The following is a 19,178-nucleotide window of genomic DNA, read 5'->3' on the forward strand; positions in this document are numbered from 1 at the left end:
GGGAAATGATCACGATTGCGATCTATTGTGTGAAAAATGCTTTTTTATAGACAATACAAAGTGGGTGGCAATGAGCTCCATTTTTAGACCAAGATCTGCTAAATATGCAACTTTACAAGTCTCAGACCTCATAAATGCCAATTTGTTTTCAAAAACTAATTACTTGAAAAGGCATTTGTAGTTCGAAAAGGCATCTCAGCAACTTTTAAGAGATCAGAAAATTTGAGCTGAGTTTACAAATAAATGAAATGAGGCTTGTTTTCTGAATATTGTCATAGGTTAATGATACTCTAGTGTACCATTCACCTATAATCATTCAAGAACTGCCATAATTTCTGTTCTTCAATTTTCATTTGGACAAATAATTTTGTGTAATTCCTTTGGTGAATGGTGCCCTTTTTCACTTTAGTTTGAGAGATTTCATAATCAAATTATTTTAATTATTTCATATCAGTACTTCGAGCAATTCAGCTTTGAATATTAAACAACTAAATTAAGCATTTGCAGCAGTTATTGCTGGGGTTTGATATTTTAATAATAATATGTAGCTAATGAAGATTTTGTTGGAATTAATTGACTGTAATTCCTTATTTTCCTTGCAATCTTATTTTTTTTTAAATTTATTTGGAAATAAGTTTTTCAGCGTTGCAGGAAATAAATAATTTATCACATAATTCATTTCTTTTGTGTAAATATTCCATGATATATTTTTAGTAAGAAAGAACAGATCCAAAGATAAGCTCTCTAAACCTAACATACGTGGTCTCCTGTCTAATGTACAAATGATCTTTGCCATAGCATGTACACAATGTTTGGTGCAATCTACCACATCATCTTCAATTCCTAACACTATTTCCTTCAGTGACTTTTTAGATTTTACACAGCTCAACATTTGACCTCAATGTTTGGTCCAGTATTGGCTCAACCAAGCCAACACTATTCATTTATGTTTGGCAAGCTGATCTGCTCTGAGCACGTCTCTGTCACTTACCCCTTGGTTCTGTTTGCCAGGCTGCTTTGCATCACTTCAATACAAACACTCTGCTCATAAAATGCAATGTCAACAAAAAGCGGCAGTGACATTTCTCTTTTCACAGCAAGAACGGTATCACTGCCAGTATAAAACATATATTCACAGATAAATTCTTGCCTTGAGGACAGCTAAAGCTTTATGGTTCTTCTTGCCTTACAGAGGTTGACATGACACTTGCAAATCTTAAACCAGTAAATTCAAGGGAGAAACCAAGATAGTAAGTGATGGGACAAATGTCTAAATAAGACAGTCCAAATAGTTACGATAGGAGTATCCCTTTTACAACAATCTCCGGGTTAATTTTATAGCCTTACTGTGATGAAGATATTCTGTTTTATTTAACTTTGACCCATAATTAAAGAGGGTTGTATAATAAATGCCTGGGTATTTTTTTTATTCTTCGTATTCTTTTAATAATTTCCATTCCCCTTTTTTGGCCCACATTCACCTCTCCGCTTTTGTGATGGTGGGTGAATGAACCTCCCCTTAATCCCATGGAAAGCCATATCTTTGCCTCGTTTCAGTGTGTTTGCTTTTCGACTGCCATACCTCACTAAAAAAAAGATTGAATTTTCAATTCAGCTAACGTATAAACATGACAAAAACATGGATAAATAAACCCGCCTGGCCCATTGTGACCCAGTGTCCTCACAGACTAGCAACCATGTCGTGTAGTAGCAAGAAACTAGACTGATCACACACACGCACCCACACACACAAATGCACACGCACATGCAAACGCACACCATCCAACCATCCATAGTCAGTAACACGAAATTGTCCTAAAAAAAATCTACTGGATGGTACAATGTTTTTTGTTTGTGCTTTGCAACAGAGCTTTGCTTGATTATTGATTTGATAATATGTGCATACCCATAAAGTGCTTCCATAAATTTTCTAGGTATAAATGACACACATACACACGGAGGCCACTGGATATAGAAAGTGACCACAACTCCTCAGAACATAAAGTCGTTCTTCTCAAATTAAAGAACTTCTACTCACAGTGAAGATTCCCTAAGAATGCAGTGGTCTTTCTGAAGTAAAGTCCCTAATTTATCTTTGCATCTGAAGTAATTGCTGACTACTGCCTGCAGACTGATTCTACGCCCTACTGAAGAGCACTCTGCACCCTCGGATCTAACCTTGTGATATCTCCTTATAATCTTCATCCGGGAAACACTGTCCTTCTATCTGGCTGCTTCAAATTCTCACTCTGTACTTCCTCTTATACGCCCTGCTCCCCCGATCCCAATAATCCCTTCCCGCCCCCGAGTTAACTAGCACAGCCTCGCTTCCTCCCTTTTTTTCCAATCTTCTTCCCACACCCCTTCAATCACTTCCTCTTAATGAAACCTCCCCATGATCTTATCCGCACCATCCATCATTCCTCCCTCTGCAACCTACTCCCTGCCCCATCCTCTGCCATGCAGAGAGATAGTGGAGTGAAGGCCCTGATGACCAATTAGAAGTGTAAAACAGGGATTTTCCAGCTATATGCTTGAAAGATTTCTAGGCCATTAGTTTTAAGTAACTACAATAGCAATCTACCTATTTTACACAGGATGAAATATAATCACAGGAGTCAGATGCCTAATTTAATCCATGGTTTGATAACATTATAATCAGAATTATGCTCTCCAGCTGCTGGAAATCCTGTTAGTCTGCCATATTTAAGTATTTTATATCAGTAAAGCCACTATAATCGTGTTAGCAGAACTAAAATGAAAAGAGTGGTCTTTCTTCCTAAGCCGTGTCCAATTGTGAATTTTAAAAGGTATTTAAAGATTTTCTATTACTATTGAGTTATCATGCAAAGTATTCGTACATTTGTCCTAATTCACAAGTGAAACAAAGACCATTTGAATTTGAGGCCTCACAAAATGACATAAATTCCTGCTGAAGGTACCACCCAGACATGCTCACTGACAAGAAACAGCCCATAAGACACAGTGGAGAATATTACAGCCTAATCTTAATTACTTCTGCTTAAACTGGATAAAACTTAATTATTTGAAATACAACAAAAATTACATTGCAGCTGTTTTATAAACAGAATGCATATTAGAGAAACAATGAAATATCCAGTTTTAGTTGACTTACAAGGACCATATCAAGCCACTTGTGGCTTCATTATTTGGATTTTATCAGTATCTCAATGCGAAATAAATTGGGTTTCTCGCCGTTCCCCATTATGCATTCCATACATTCATTCTGACGCACGCATTTAACAGGCTCGGTGTAGGAATATTGTAATTTCATTATACATAAGAAAATATTCCAAAATAATAATCACGGAACGAATCAGTTCTCTAAGGGAAAGTACTCAGCTTCATACAGTATTCATTTTAAAGAATAAATTGTTCTTACTAGAATATGTGGCATCAAAAACAAAAATGCACTCACTGTTTTCATGCATAATTAACCACTCTCATCCACAATTTCTGTCAAAAATCTAGTGTAGCAATCTGTCAGAACGTTGTCAAATACTAGATCTCCTAATCCACTTGATATCTTACCATTGATATCATTGATTGCACAAAATATATCCTGTTATAATTCTGGATGAACTTCTGCATTTCCATCATTTATATCTTTCCCAATTTTAATATTTTTGGCGATTAAAATGCTTTTAATAATAAACAATTAAAATTCACTGTTTGCCACTATAAAGGGAAGAAGTACCTTGTCTCAGATTTTGTTGTCAGCGGTGAACAAATTATCCAGATGAAAGACATGTCTTGAAAAGATAGTAGGGTGCATAACATTGATTTTTCTCTTTACCAAAGCAACTATTAATCTGTGGCAGAAGAACAGATAGAACTACTTAAACATTCCCACAGACAGCAACCCAGGAAACAAAGTGCACATTTTTTTGCCATTCACCTTTTACAGGCAGCAAAATAAAGTCTGGAACATGTTACGGATTAATATGGAAGTGAAATAAAAAAGTTTTAAACGCAATAACCTTTAAGGATAAAAGTTTTTTTTAAACAATGTATAAAAATATGGAATACTACAAGGCATAAGTTTCAGGTAAAAAGGTTTAAAGAGTATCTGATGATTTTTGTTCACTTTAAGGGAGATTGAAATTTGGAACACACTATATCACAGTATCTTAAGAAATATCTGGATCAACACATGTGCATTTAACATGAGGGAACAACAGCGGGTATAGGTGGGCACCGACAGTTGACACATAATAGGGCAAAATAACCCATTTTTGGTGTTGTATGTTTATAAAGATAATAACTTTCTGCTCTTAAAATGTTGTATTTTCACGTTAAAGTTCAGCAAAACTTTTGACTTGGTATATTATCAAAATCTCATTCATTAATGCTTAAGTTTACAATGGTTTTCAGAATAAGCATAGATTATGTTAAAGTTCACATTCAACCATTGTTTCTGTGCTGGCTGCATGTGTGAGAACTAAAACACCACACTTACTGAAGGAGTATAATACAACTGGTTGGAGCTTCGATCTTTCTTGGTGTTTGACTTGGTGTCCATCTGTGGATTGTCATTAATTTTGTACAGTATTGCCAGCGATGACTGAAAATGTTACTCCTATTACAAGGTCTGGGCTATTATCATTATGAATTAAGAGTAATATTTGAATTTCCCGAATAGCAGTACATACACCTGGGCATATTTAAATCACAGTGGTGTTTGGAGTGCAAAAGCAGTAATTTTTTATTTTCATTACTATTTGCAGGTTCAGATATCATCAAAATTTTAATGCGTGTGAAATAATGGAAACAATAAAAAAAAAATATTAAGGCCTTTTAATTACCATGAAAACCTTGCCAAAGGCAATGTTATAAAAATGTCTTACGTAGAGAAGAACTGAAATAAAAAGTACTTAAATTGAACTCCCATTTAGAACAATAACAAAATGCATCTAATGTTAAATCTTGTCACAATAGATTAAATGAAGGAGAGCACAATGGGTATAGAAGAGATTACCAAGTGCTTGCTTGAAGATATATGTTTTGAAGATAGACACAAAATGTTGGAGTAAAGGAACTGTCCCACTTGGGCGACCTAATAGGCGAGTTTAGAAGAGTTAAAAAAAATTATATGTTGAAGACCTCCTTTGACTATGTTGAAGACTAGCTAAGACTAGCTACGACTAACTTCGGGAAAATTGGACACCGAATAGTGGAGAGTGAAGACGACCTCCTTCGATCTCCTTCGACCTCCCTTCAACCTCCCTTCGATTATGATGAACACTATCTACGACTACCTTCGACTACCTTCGACTACGTTCGACTGCCCTTGATTATCTATGACTAACATGCCGACCTCCTATGACTAAACCTACGAGTAAAAAAAGTATTTATTTTTTCCATGGCGACCTTTTTTTACTCTTGGGCATTTTTTAACTTATTGAAAAAACGCCGCGACCTAGCTGAGGCCTCGAGTACGTGGAGACCACTCTCAAGCATGAAGGAGAGTTACGAAGACCTCCTACGACCTCGTGTCGACCATGCTGCGAGTATGAGTCGAGGGCAAACTCGCCGGAACTCACGGATTAGGTCGCCCAAGTGGGACAGGCCCATGACTCAGAGGGACAGGCAGCATCTCTGGATAGAAGGAATGAGTGATGTTTCAGGTCGAGACCCTTCTTCAGACAGAGTCAGGGGAGAGGGAGACAGAGATAAGGAAGTGCCAGGTGTGAAAAGGGGATGAAGTTCAAGGGAAATATAGATTAGATCATTGTTAGCTAGAGGAAGGTGACAACAAAGCAGACAGAGATAACATTTAATCAGGAGGACAATCAGACTGGTTGGAAAATTAGGAAGGGGGAGGGATGGAGAGAGAGGGAAAGCAAGGGTTACTTGAAGTTAGAGAAGTTCCCGAGAAGATTACGGAGAGTCGGTTTGTCAAGGAGGACTCTCTCTAACTTCTACAGGTGCACAGTAGAGAGCATGCTGACCGGTTGCATCGTGGCTTGGTTCAGCAACTTGAGTACCCAGGAGCGAAAAAGACTACAAAAAGTAGTAAACCCTGCCCAGTCCATCATCGGCTCTGACCTCCCTACCATCAAGGGGATCTATCGCAGTCACTGCCTCAAAAAGGCTGGCAGTATCATCAAGGACCCACATCATCCTGGCCACACACTCATCTCCCCGCTACCTTCAGGTAGAAGGTACAGGAGCCTGAAGACTGCAATGTCCAGGTTCAGAAACAGCTTCTTCCCCACAGCCATCAGGCTATTGAACTCAACTCAAACAAAACTGAACATTAATAGCCCATTATCTGTTTATTTGAACTTTATCTGTTTATTTGAACTTTATCTGTTTTATTTATTCATGCGTGTATATATTTATACAATGGTATATGGACACACTGATCTGTTCTGTATTCATGCCTACTATATTCTGTTGTGCTGAAGCAAAGCAAGAATTTCATGGTCCTATCTGGGACACATGACAATAAACTCACTTGAACAAAGTCAATTTTCATTCTCGCTGGGGTGTAAGCCGTGCAAGCAAAATATGAGGTGCTATTCTTCCAACTTGTGCTAGGCCTCACTAATATGGTTTAAGTTGGAGAGGCAGAGAAAGTTTGGGGGTGGCGTTAGAAAACACAAGAATAGGGGCCAGAGAAAATAGTGTCTTTGAAGAAGGAAGAGAAAGTGCAGGCAAAGCAGGAGGATAGTCCAGATTGCAGTGGTATCTTTGGTTAAGAATAACAAGTGCAGAAATGTTTGCCCTGAGAGTAGACACCAGCCACACACCAGAACATATAGGGATAAATAGTAAACAATTAGAACTTCATTCAGGATTATTCCTCTTAGGCATTCAGTGTAAGCTTTATTAGAATTACCATTTCACCATAACAGGTCACCATAGAGCCATACGAATAAAATAAAGAACACAGAACACGATAATCTTTAACATAAACTTCCCCACACAGCGGAATCAACGTTTCCCACTGTGAGGGAAGGCAGCAAAGTTGTCATCCTCCTTTTGGATGTTCTTTGATGTTCACCCGTGGTCGGGGCCTCCCGAGCCCCCTGCTGTCGCGGCAACAGTGGCCCAATGTTCAGGCCCTCTCGCCGGGATGGGATGATGGAACGGAAGTACATTCTCAGCGGCTTGGACTTCCGAATCGGCCACTTCTTTAACAGAGATCGCGGCTCCCGAAGTCCACAGGCCATGCTGGCTGGAGATTTATGCTGGCGGCCCTCGGCAAAGGGATCCTAGGTCTCCGCGGCTGTGAGCTCCACAAACCACAGAGCCACGATGGTGAAGCAGCAGGCCCAACACTCGGGAGCTTCAAACGGCGATCCAGGTAAGGCATCGCCCGCTCCACAGTGAATCCAGTGCTGCGGCGCCGCTCAAGCTCTGGTCCCATCTCCAGCAGGAAAGGCCGCGCCAATCCAGATGGTAGGCCGTGAGGGGGGCGAGGACGCGACTCGGAGAATAGTCCCATCCTCACCAGAAAGTGACTGGGAAAGGGTTTCCCCCTTACCCTACCCACCTCCCACACATAAAAATACTAGGAAATTCCAACACATACTTTTTAAACAGACTAAATATTTTAAAAAAAAGATGGCAAAACAGACAGACTGTAAATCTGGAGATGCTCTTCACAAAGGAGAAAAAGTGGTGGAACCTGGGGCACATAAAATCTACACGATTGAAGTTGTTAGATTATTACTAAGTATGAATATCAAGGAGTATAGAGTTTGAGGAGCATTAGATGGTTGTGTGATGGAAGAGGGAAATGATGTTGAAAAGTCCTTGCCTTTTATTCTGCAAGTGGAGGGAGAGGGTCATGAAGGGAGAAAAGAAAAAAATGCGATGGTGCAGTTCGTAGTTGGGTTGACTGAGTGTCCAAAGATTGTCAATTGATGGGTTGATGTCAATGGAACACAAGTGGTGGCAAGAGTGGTCTCAATCTTTGAGGTAAGGCAATCCATTAGCCTTATGGAGCTGGCCAGAAATTATGTAGGAAGGAACTGCAGATGCTGGTTTAAATCAAAGATAGACTCAAACAGCTGGAGTAACTCAGCAGGACAGGCAGCGTCTCTGTAGAGAAGGAATGGGTGACATTTTGGGTCGAGGCTCTTCTTCACATGGGAGTCTGAAGAAGGGTCTTGACCCGAAAAGTCACCCATTCCTTTTCTCCAGAGATGCTGCCTGTCCCGCTGAGTTACTCCAGCTTTTTGGGGCAAGAAATTGTGATGGACAAAACGTCATGTATCAGAGCGAAGGTGCTGCATATTGCTTTGCCTTCAGATGAAGAGGAGAATGTGGCATTGCATTAAGCAAGGTTAATCACATGTGGTTGTGATCAATACAGTCAATTGGAATTTCATTATTATTGCTCTCAGGCATACAGTGTAAACTTTATTAAAATTAACATTTCAAGTGAAAATCTTAACATTTGGCGACTTAAAATGTTAAGTGGCAACACAATTATGAAAGTAAATATAATAGAAAACTTTAGCTTATTAATGTTGGCTGCAGTACAGTTTGGTGGGGACAAGGCCTAATGGTTAGTCCTATTGTAGGTCATTGGTGTAAGATCAGTCGATGTGAAAGCTGAGAGTGCCCATGGAACTGTGCAGAAGCTTAAGAAAATCTCTCAGTGTCAGACAGTGAACTCCATGATTTAGTATCTCTAAACTAAACTAGAAGAAAACTAAAACATGGAGTTCACTGTCTGCAACTAAGAGATTGTATTAAGCTTCTGCCCAGTTCCAGGACACTCACAGCTTCCACATCTATCCTAAACTCTTGCTGTCCTTTGGCTCAATGAGTCCATTCCGACCATTGATCACCCATACACTAGTGCAATGTCCTGCATACTAGGGGCAATTTTACAGAACCCAATTAACCTGCAAACCTGCACATCTTTGGAATTTGGGAGGAGATCGGAGAACCCGGCGTAAACCCATGCGCTCACATGGTAAATGTACTTTCTCCACTCTAAAGATAGCACCTGTAGTCAGGATCGAACCTGGGTCTCTGGCGCTGTGAAGCAGCAACTCTACCACTGCGCCACTGCGTAAAGGTTTCTTCAGTGACCCAATAGAGTGGCAAAATTGCTGGGCAAATGCATCCAGACGATCAGATGAGGCCAGAATACCAACCGTGAAATTATTTCCAATGAAAATTGGAACAACTGCAAGAAAAACATGGAACAAAGCTCTAATAAGTTACTTTAACTTGTCGATCATTTGGCAGAACAGCCAAAGCCTGAACTCCGTTGCTTTTCTCTGACAACGTAAGAATCTTGGGTGATTCAGAACTATCCTCAATCTTTGTGGCTTCAAAAGATGAGACAGAGGTAAGTTTTGGAAGTGGAGCAGAACAAAAAGCCAGCTAGTCCGAAAGATGATCATTGTTACATGACGATATAAGATCCCAGGATTATCCAATTGATACAGGATTATCCAATTGATTAGGTTGATGACAATTTTAACATGAAAGCATATTGGAAAGATCGTTAATAAACAATTAAATATTTACATTTAAGCTAAAGATGCATCTATTCAAACGAGCGTTGAAGTTAACAGGTTAGCTACCAGTTCATTTGTCAGATTGTAGAGGCATTTCTCAGTTACTGAATTGGGTGGAGAGCAAGTTGGATCAGTTGTATCAAGACTCAGAAGGAAAGGGGTTAGGTGGGTTGGAAATGGAAGCTGGGCCTAAACAGGAGGATGTCCTGGTCTAAATGAAGACTTGTGGGAATGAGGTTGATTAGGAGAGGTGATAAAAGGAGCTGGGTACGATTGCCATTTTGACAATCCTCACTGGGCTATTTTTAAGCATGGTTCACCCAACAGCTGGATTTAAGACATTTTCATCAGCCTTCTGGGTAAGCGCCAGTTATGATGATCAAAAGGGGGAGGTGAGGACAAAGCAGCATTCATTCAGGTGAGGTATAATTGCTGCCATCATCACTGTTAAATTTATGTTGCACAAAGCTGATGAGATGGAAATGACTGCCAAGTGTTGCAAAATCAAAATAATCAACCAAAGATAAACTTTTCTCTGCTCAGAGAGGAAAAAACATCGATCAACTTTCTTCAAGTGTTTTTACAGTGGATCCACTTGACAGCAAACATATTTAAGGAAAGTTGGAATGGCTAACTTGAACGAATTCCAAGTATCAGTGTTCAATAGCAGTTGGGCCTTCCAACTTTTTGAGTTTGCCAAGTTCTCTCTACCCAATATTTCCAGTTTAATTGTGCCACTTGAGAAATTTACATGCCTCAAAATATGGCATGAATCTTACGCTTATTGCAGTGTCATTAGCAGCAACATTTAAGCAACATCTGTGTGCTATAGAACTAATTGAAGTAGCATAAGTGGCAGCTGTAAATCCACAGGAAGGTGGCAGTTTGCACCAAGCACTGCTGAGCTAGCTAGTAACTGTCAGCCTGTTACCACAATCTGCTTTATATGACTCTGGTACAGTGCACAATGTCCAAAATACCCGGAGTGGGGATTGAATGATGCCATTGATAGATAGCGGCAGGCAATTGTTACAGCTAATGTCCAAATAATGTTGTTTTGCAGGTCATTACTCCTGATATGACTTACGCTTTTACCACCAAGCATATCTTCACAACAAAACATTAGAATTCTAAAACAGCAGCTTTTTTCCCCCTGAAATATCCCCATTACGCACATATAGCGAGGGGCTGCCATTCTGCCAAATCACAGCCAATATTGAAAACTGGGCCACAGTCATAAGCAAATTAAGTGCAAGTGAACGGGGGTAGTTCACAGACTTCATCGCTTTCATCAGTCTCGTAACCTCAGAGCCCACGACTCTTAATCTGTCGTCATTAGTTGCAGTTTGCTGTGAATTAATTTTAATCTTCAACAGAGTTCCAATTATGGAATCGGCATAATCATGCCCTTATCCGCCAAGTTCTCTGGCATAAAGATACTGATTGGCCGGGAGTTTGGCTTCTGATACCACTGGTATCAGCAAGAGGCAGAGTCAACCTAGGCAGGCATAAACTTCATACAAGCTTCAGGGGAATAGTCCTGCTCTGACTGCCCCACCCCCTCGCAAAAGGGTGTCGGGCAGGAATATTAGTGTTACCTTCTCCCTCTTCGAAAAACAAAGAACTGCAGATGCTTGTTAATACACAAAAGGACACACAGTGCTGGAGGAACTCAGCAGGTCAAGTAGCATCTCTGCAGAAGAGTCTGTTACTTTTGCCAGCACTGGGTGTGGGAGGACTCTCGAGTCTAGTGCAGAATGCATCATTGCAGCACTGCCACTGTCCTCAAACTAACACTGTCCTGTAAAGCTGACCATTCACATGCCTATTAACAGTGAATTCAGGTTATGGTGAGGCCCAATTTTTGGTTGACAATGCACCTTTCTCACCATATTAATTCTTCAGATATTGCTTGGAATCTTTTTTTTTTAAATCTTACAGCCATGCCTGTAGGGAATGCCCGTTTCCTCCTATGTTTTATTTTCGGAGCATGGAGTTACACTCACTTTGGCAAATTATGTCCCGTATATGTTTGTTATACCAGGCCAGTTCTCTCTAGGGCTTGGGGTGTCGGACAACACTCTTACCTCCTTCCAGCAGGGTACAGAAAACCCAGTCTACTCAGTCTTCATCACACTTACAGAACAGGAAACACCTTTTAACATGTGTTCCACTATACTCGAATATAAGTGTCACAAGCCTAAATAAGGCTGCACAATGCATATTTTTTGTTAATTATGTCACGTTGGCATAACTTTTTTTTTGAGGAATCCTGAAGTTTATATTCATTTCATACACTTCACCAGGAACTATGACAATGTCTTTTTGGACATAAATTGATTTAAACCCTGCTCCACTAGCATGAAAATAGCTATCCAGAATGTGTTCTTTGACACTGCTCTTTGCCAAAGCAAACACAATTCAACAAAACAGACTTCAGATCCAAGTGAGATTAAAAACACTGTCTATATTGTCTTAATTATTTAATGAGATTGAGATATCAGTGTATGCACAGCTGTCATGTGAGTGGTATAAGATTCTCTTTTAAAACCACAGCTGAACCCAACTATATAAAGCAAACTATAAGCAAACTCAACTATATAAGACAAAGCCACAAGCTGATCAGTTCAAAATATTGCTTTATAAACAACTATTTGCTGGCAGCTTTAAGCTGTGGTTTCTTTGCGCTGAGAAACAGAACATATGTGTAGTGTATGATCTGGATAGATAGTTTACATGCCTGAACCATGAAAGCATACCACTCTCCATTAGCAGAAACACGTTTTTCTTTTCTGGTTCATGTGGAACAAGCTTGACAAATTAGCAGTTTCATCAGATCGTTTTCGTCAGAAATGTTTTTATTGCAGCAATAGTCATTGCCAAAAACTGCGTTGCTGGGAAGAAAAGTAAAGTTGCACTTTGATTCATATCTATTACAAATCTGACACTCAAGAGTATTGCAGCCAACGCAGTGGAAGGCTTTTGTAGTCTCAGCTGGCTCTGTTAACTTCCTCCATGTGTTTTTCCCTGTTAGGTGATAAGCCTTAAGCCAGCTGGAGTAACATCTTAAAGTTCTATTTCTCTAAGGGGATGCTCCAATTATTTGGACAAGTAGTAACCATTTCATTAAAGGCAGGAATCAATGGCACCTCATGGACCTGGAAAAATTACCATTGGTCGAACACCTCATTGAACCTTACTGTATGAGAAGGCTTGGAAAAGTATCCGGCAACAAAAGTTCATGACTAAAGTTCAACAAATCAAAAGCGTTTGAAAGCACTGGGCCTGTACTCACTGGAGATTAGAAGGATGAGGAGGGACTTCATTGAAACTTACTGAATAGTGAGAGGCCTGGATGGAGTGAATGTGGGGAGGATGTTTCCACTAGTGGGAGTGTTTAGGACCTGAGGCCACAGCCTCAGAATAAAAGGGCGTACCTTGCGGAAGGAGATGAGAAGGAATTTATTTGGTTAGTCTGTGGAATTATTTGCCGCAGACGGCTGTGGAGGCCGTTAATGGATATTTTTAAGGTGGAGATTGACAGATTCTTGATTAGTGAGAGGGTCAGGGATTATGGGGAGAAGACAGGAGAATAGGATTGAGAGGAAAAGATAAATCAGCCTTGATTGAAGGGCAGAGTAGACTTGATGAGCCAAAGGGCCAAATTCCACTCCTATAACTTATGAACGTATGGCTGTGCATTCAGCTATCCTGCTTGTTCTGGAATGCCGCACAACTTTCTGTGTGACTTTCAACAGTGTAAAACCAAGCAGCGATGGTGAATATTTGAGTTCCATGCACCAATGCCGAAAGACCATGGTCCCATTGTTAATGCAGATGAATATATATCTGCACCACTTTTGTTTATGCATTTCATATCCTTGTGACTTGAAGACACATGACCGCATGGACGTTCTGGCAAACCTATAAACTTTTGCAGATGGAATGCTGTGCCCCAGTTTTCCATATCTACTGAACTATGCACAGAAAAAAATGATAACTATAACTGCACAAGAAATGTTTTGGACAGTCATACCAATTATTATGTCGCCCATCAATTATCTTACTTAGGGCTGGCAGAATGCAGTGGACAATACTAGCTGCTGCTTTTATATCAATTTATGGCTTAAACCATCCATTTGAGCAGGAAGGAAAATCATGTGTCCGTTTAATACTAAACCGTACAATAAAAAAAATCTGGCACTGTGCACAACAAGCTGTCAATTGCTGCTATTAGTTGTTTTATATGCCATTTACATTATTGCTTGGCAAATGGTAGTTTGTAGGCCTTTATTGCTGCTAATTCTTGAGCTGATTAATGAACACTAATGACCTATAAAAAAATGTTTGCTCTTCTATCGTGTCAAACTATTTGTATGTTTGGCCACCAGTTCTTACTTGTTATAATAACCCAGTTAAATGTCTCATCCACCACCTACTCCCAATTATACAATAACAGACCCGGGCAAGATAAAAATGCTCCCTTCAAAAAGTCACAGATTTGTTTCATCTTTCAGCTGCCGTAAAATATGATTATGAAACTGAATGTAATTTCCTCATTTGGCAAGATGACAGAATAATGGGTGGAACGGTGGCACAGTGATAGAGTTGCTGCCTTCCAGCGCCAGAGACCTGGGTTCGATCCTGAATACAGGTCATGTCTGTACACAATTTGCACGTTCTCCCAGTGACCTCATGAGTTTCCACCGGGAGCTCCGGTTTCCTCCCATATCCAAAAGACGTGCAGGTTTGTAGGTTAATTGGCCTCTGTAAATTGTCCCTAGTGAGTAGGATAGCACTAGTGTCGGCATGGACTCGGTGGGCCAAAGGGCCCCTTTCCATGCTGTATCTCTAAACTAAACTAAACTAAATTTATGGAAAACAATCTGGCGGATGGAAGCCCGGGTCGGGTGAAGCAGCTGACGGAGCCTGTGGCTGGGGCCCGGGTCGGCTCCAGGGAGGCATGAAGTGGGCGTCGACAGTGGTGAGGCCTCGGCGGTGGCAGCGGTGAAGCCTTGCGACGATGGAGCCTCGACAGCGGCGATGCCTCATGTGGTCGACGGTCGATGAGAGCGTGGAGGGCCACCGTGAGGGAGGAGAGGGGAGAACAATGGACAATGGGGGGGGGGGGGGGAAATGACAATGGGGACCCAGTGTGGGGGAACTTTTGGGGGGGGGAACAAAAGGGGGAGCCGGCATGCTTTGTAACCGTCAGCGCTGTAGGTGGTTGCTATTTATATACATTGTGTATGCAAGCAAAGAATCTCACAGTGCCTGGTCATACGTGACAATAAACTATAGTCCTTCCTTCTAATCCATCCAGAAAGACCAGAAAGTCTCCATAATATGCTAACCATTAACCATATAACAATTACAGCACGGAAACAGGCCATCTCGACCCTTCTAGTCCGTGCCGAACACATAATCTCCCTCCCCTAGTCCCATATACCTGCGCTCAGACCATAACCCTCCATTCCCTTCCCATCCCTATAACTATCCAATTTATTTTTAAATGATAAAAACGAACCTGCCTCCACCACCTTCACTGGAAGCTCATTCCACACAGCTACCACTCTCTGAGTAAAGAAGTTCCCCCTCATGTTTATTTATGCTATAAATATTATGTTTTTTACAGATTACTTCAAACTTTTTGGTCCAAACATTTTACATCACTGGAGCATTTTATTTCAGCCCTATCTTATTTTTTATTTTTTTTAAAGACTTTTTTAATGCAGCAAATAAAAATACGCATTAAGAAAACAGAACTTGCATATCTTGTGTGAGTGTTCTTATGTAGGATACAACAACTAGAGGTTAAAGTAAGAAAGGCAAGTACATTCTTGATCACATAAAGGAAAATTAGTGATCATGTCAAAGGTTACGGAGAGAAGACAGGAAAATGGGGCGAAGAAAGAATAGATCAGCCATGATCAAATGGGGCAGTCAATGGGCCGAAAAGCTCCTATATTTTATAGCTCTATGGTCTTGGGCTGATTAGAGGGGTTCATTTTACATGATTTTTCTAATGGAAATCTTGTTTTCCAATCAATGGATTTATTTTCCATCTCTCAACATTGAGATTTATGAGGCCATTTGACTCATTGTGGCCATGCTGGTCAAAAAGGCAGCCCTTTAAGTTGCTACCATGCCCCATTTCCTGGTCCATAGCCTTTTATGTTGTGACTTTTCTTGTTCTCCTGCAAGTACTACATCCTCCACCCTTTCAAACAGTGAGTTCCTGGCACCACCAATGTACTCGAGGTGTTCACCTTTTCCTCTCAATTCTCCTCAAACCATCTTACAATTTATTTCAATCTGTATCTATTAGCTACTGAGCTCTTTAAAGGCAATTACATTTTCTGGGTCCACCCTGCCGACACCTCATTGCATACGTTACAATTAAACTATTTTTCAATCTCCTTTTTCCAAAGAAAACTACCCCAGTCTGCTTAGTTTAGTTTAGATTAGAGATACGGCACGGAAACAGACCCTTTGGCCCATCGAGTCCATGCCGACCGGCGATTCCCGTGCACTAGCACCATCCTGCACACACTAGGGACAATTTACAATTTTACCATGTCAGTTAAGCTACAAACCTACACATCTTTGGAGTGTGGAAGGAAACCGGAGCATCTGGAGAAAACCCATGCGGTCATGGGAAGAATGTGCAAACCATACAGATAGCAGCCATAATCAGGATGAAACCTGGGTCTCTGGCACTGTATGGCAGCAACTCTACTGCTGCACCACCATGCCGCCCGTGACTAGAATTAATCGATACTTGCAATATCCCCTTAAATAGCTTCTACACTCTCACCAGTGTGATCACATCAAGTCAAGTCAAGTTAAATGAGTTTATTGTCATTGTGTCCCTGATAGGACAATGACATTCTTGCTTTACTTCAGCACACAGAACATAGTAGGCATTTACGACAAAACAGATCAGTGTGTCCATATACCATAATATAAATATATACACACATGAATAAATAAACGTATAAAGTGCAAATAACAGATAATGGGTTATTAATAATCAGAGTTTTGTCCGAGCCAGGTTTAAGAGCCTGATGTCTATCCCTCATGTCTATGCCTAATAGCCTGATACATCCTTGCTGTAGTGTGGAACTACAACTATATACAGTACCTGTACTGGGAAAGGCAGCGAGTGCCTACTCATAAATGCCAATTCCTTGAATATATATGTGGTGAAGAAGCACTGCAGTAATGATCTGATCAATGTAGGCAGGGACGGCAGAGCCATAAATCATTCAAACACACTGTCTTAAGCACAACTATCAGTTATACCACCTTCTTTCTCAGTTAAAGTGCCGGAGTCATTTTCTTCAATGGTAAGGAGATAACAAGGGGCTCATTGCACACCATCCTTCAGATGGAAGTTTTGATTGATTGATTGAAAGACACAGCAAGAAAACAGGCTCTTCGGCCCATCGAGTCCACGCCGGCCATCGAACACCCGTTCACACCAGTGCCATGTTTCCCCACTTTTGCTTCCACCGCCTACACACCAGGGGCAATTTACAGAGGCTGATTGTAGGCTGATTAACCTACAAACCCGCTCAGCTTTGGGATGTGGGAGGAAATGCAACCCTCCCGCGGGGAAATCCATGTGGTTACAGGGTGAACGTGCAAACTCCACACTGACAGACCTTGGCCAGGGTCGATCCTGAGTCCCTGCTGGTCAGGTCTCTCTGCTGTGCCACTGCGTCACCCTCAGTTATTTCTTTACCAACAGCCTTGGATCCCTGCACTCTGTCAAGCCCTCCCACCTTCCTAGTATAGTTTCCACATCACACCTATGTTTGACTATATGTCATAGTTTCAGAGAATGGGCAATCTGTTTTTTTTAAATAGTTAGTCCTTGCAGTAACACTAGAGGCATGTTCAACAGCTGTGGTACCCCGATCTCTGCACTTTTCATGTTGTACAAGATGGTACTCTGGATGTTTCCAGGATCCATGTAAAAGAGTAAGAGATAAGGAATTAGAATGGCCAGTGTTGAAACTGGTTATATTATTCCATATTTTTTTCTTATGTTCATTACATACCCTCATTCACCTTCCAGCAAGCATGATAATCAATTCATCATTGCAGCCTCTCTTCTGATAGTTACTTAAACTCTATTTCTGAGCTAGGGGTCGGCATGCTAACCTTGCCGTGCGCTCCTTTCCATGTGGCAGATGATGGAGTCTCCTCTGTCTCCAGCCATGCTAACATATAATGGCTACCATGGCCTCCATTCTATGCTTCAAACTCAAAACAACAGCAGCAACCCAGGTGGAGTTTGCTCAAAAAATCGTACCGCTGGGCAGGAAGAACTGGAGATTCAACGTGAGCTGAAAGACAGTGCTGGCCAACAAGCCAGAAGACATCAACCGCTGGATGAAACGCCCAAGGATGAAGGTTCCTGGTTATGATTTTAAAAGAGTGTCAAACCCACATGTAAACCTCAGGGACTTGCTCTTGAATGGGTTTATTACCATCTGTAACACTCTGATGAATAGCTTCTTTGTTTTGCTATCCACCCTTTGGGCACTTGGCAGCCACAGGATAGCCTGCAGAAGTCCCAAGGGCAGACTGTACTTCTGCTATGGATGTTCATAGATTTCTGGAGTGCCATCCAGAGGGCCATATCAACAAACCTCACAGATACGTGTCACTCGGGGGTGGCTGGTGCATCGTGCTTTGCTGTCATAAGTTAGTGGATATGCAGGGACTTGCTCAGTGCTAATGATGTGACAGAGATGTACTCACATTTGCTCCTGCCTCTCAGCGCAGCAACATATGCCTTCCGTTTGTGCGAGTTCTTGTTCAGAACGCTCGCTCTTCAAATTCACCTCAGCATTCTCCACAGTGCCTGGCCAGCACAGACACATGCTTTACACTGCGGTGAATGCCAGTGAGTGTAAGTGAAAGCATAGGGTTCCCTCATGTCTTTACCCTTCAAGGCCTAATAACCACATGTTTCAGGATGGGTGCCAGTAACTGCTGGGGCAGACAAAAGAAAATGGGCAGAGGTCACTTGCAAACACCTCCATCAATGCACAGAAATACATCCCAAACACACATTATTCCCAAACCCGGCACTCTCTTAATGCACTTGCCTCACAGGCCTTCGCAACATAGATGCTCAGATGAGTAAAATATAAGAGCAAACTTTTGCAGGCAGCAGACACACTGTAAATCATCCAATCGGGAATTATGTTATCATTGACTGTCTGCATGATATATTGCACAATGGCACTGAATCACAAAGTCATGCATGTTTAATGACTAATCAATGATGATATCATACCTCACTATTCATCCAAAACAAATAAATCCACAGGGATAGATGGTATTCATGATAGGGAGCTGAAAGAGATAAGGGATGAGAATGATAAGGTGCTGATGACCATTCTGAACAGCACAATGAACACTAGGAGGTCATGTTAGTTTATAAACAAGTGAACGATGCCCATTGCGAGAAATGTTGGTAAAATGGACCCACCTCTTCACCCAGCTAAAACTAACTTTTTACCTACCAGACAAGAATGGTTTCAGCCAGGGAAGTGTAAAATGAAAAGTGGTGGGAACAGAACCAGGCACATAGAAACCCAAATTCTATTAAGAGGGTTGGGCATGGACAAAATGTATTCATACTTATACTCT

The 19,178-nt window shown here is 41.1% G+C and overlaps 1 protein-coding gene across 2 annotated transcripts in view; it reads right to left on the reverse strand.

The window, feature by feature from the left end:
* mgmt (O-6-methylguanine-DNA methyltransferase) overlaps window positions 1-19,178 on the reverse strand; it is a 434,918-nt gene that overhangs the window by 52,064 nt on the left and 363,676 nt on the right. The window contains exon 6 of one of the 2 annotated variants that reach the window (XM_055646687.1): window positions 3,719-3,833. The exons of the other annotated variant lie outside the window; for it this stretch is intronic. Within the exon in view, the coding sequence (XP_055502662.1) occupies window positions 3,753-3,833 (81 nt within the window). The 3' untranslated portion in view covers window positions 3,719-3,752. The remainder of the gene's footprint in view (window positions 1-3,718; window positions 3,834-19,178) is intronic. 2 annotated transcript variants of the gene reach the window in all.

The sequence above is a fragment of the Leucoraja erinacea genome, chromosome 15, assembly GCF_028641065.1.
Source record: "Leucoraja erinacea ecotype New England chromosome 15, Leri_hhj_1, whole genome shotgun sequence".
Lineage (NCBI taxonomy): Eukaryota > Metazoa > Chordata > Chondrichthyes > Rajiformes > Rajidae > Leucoraja > Leucoraja erinaceus.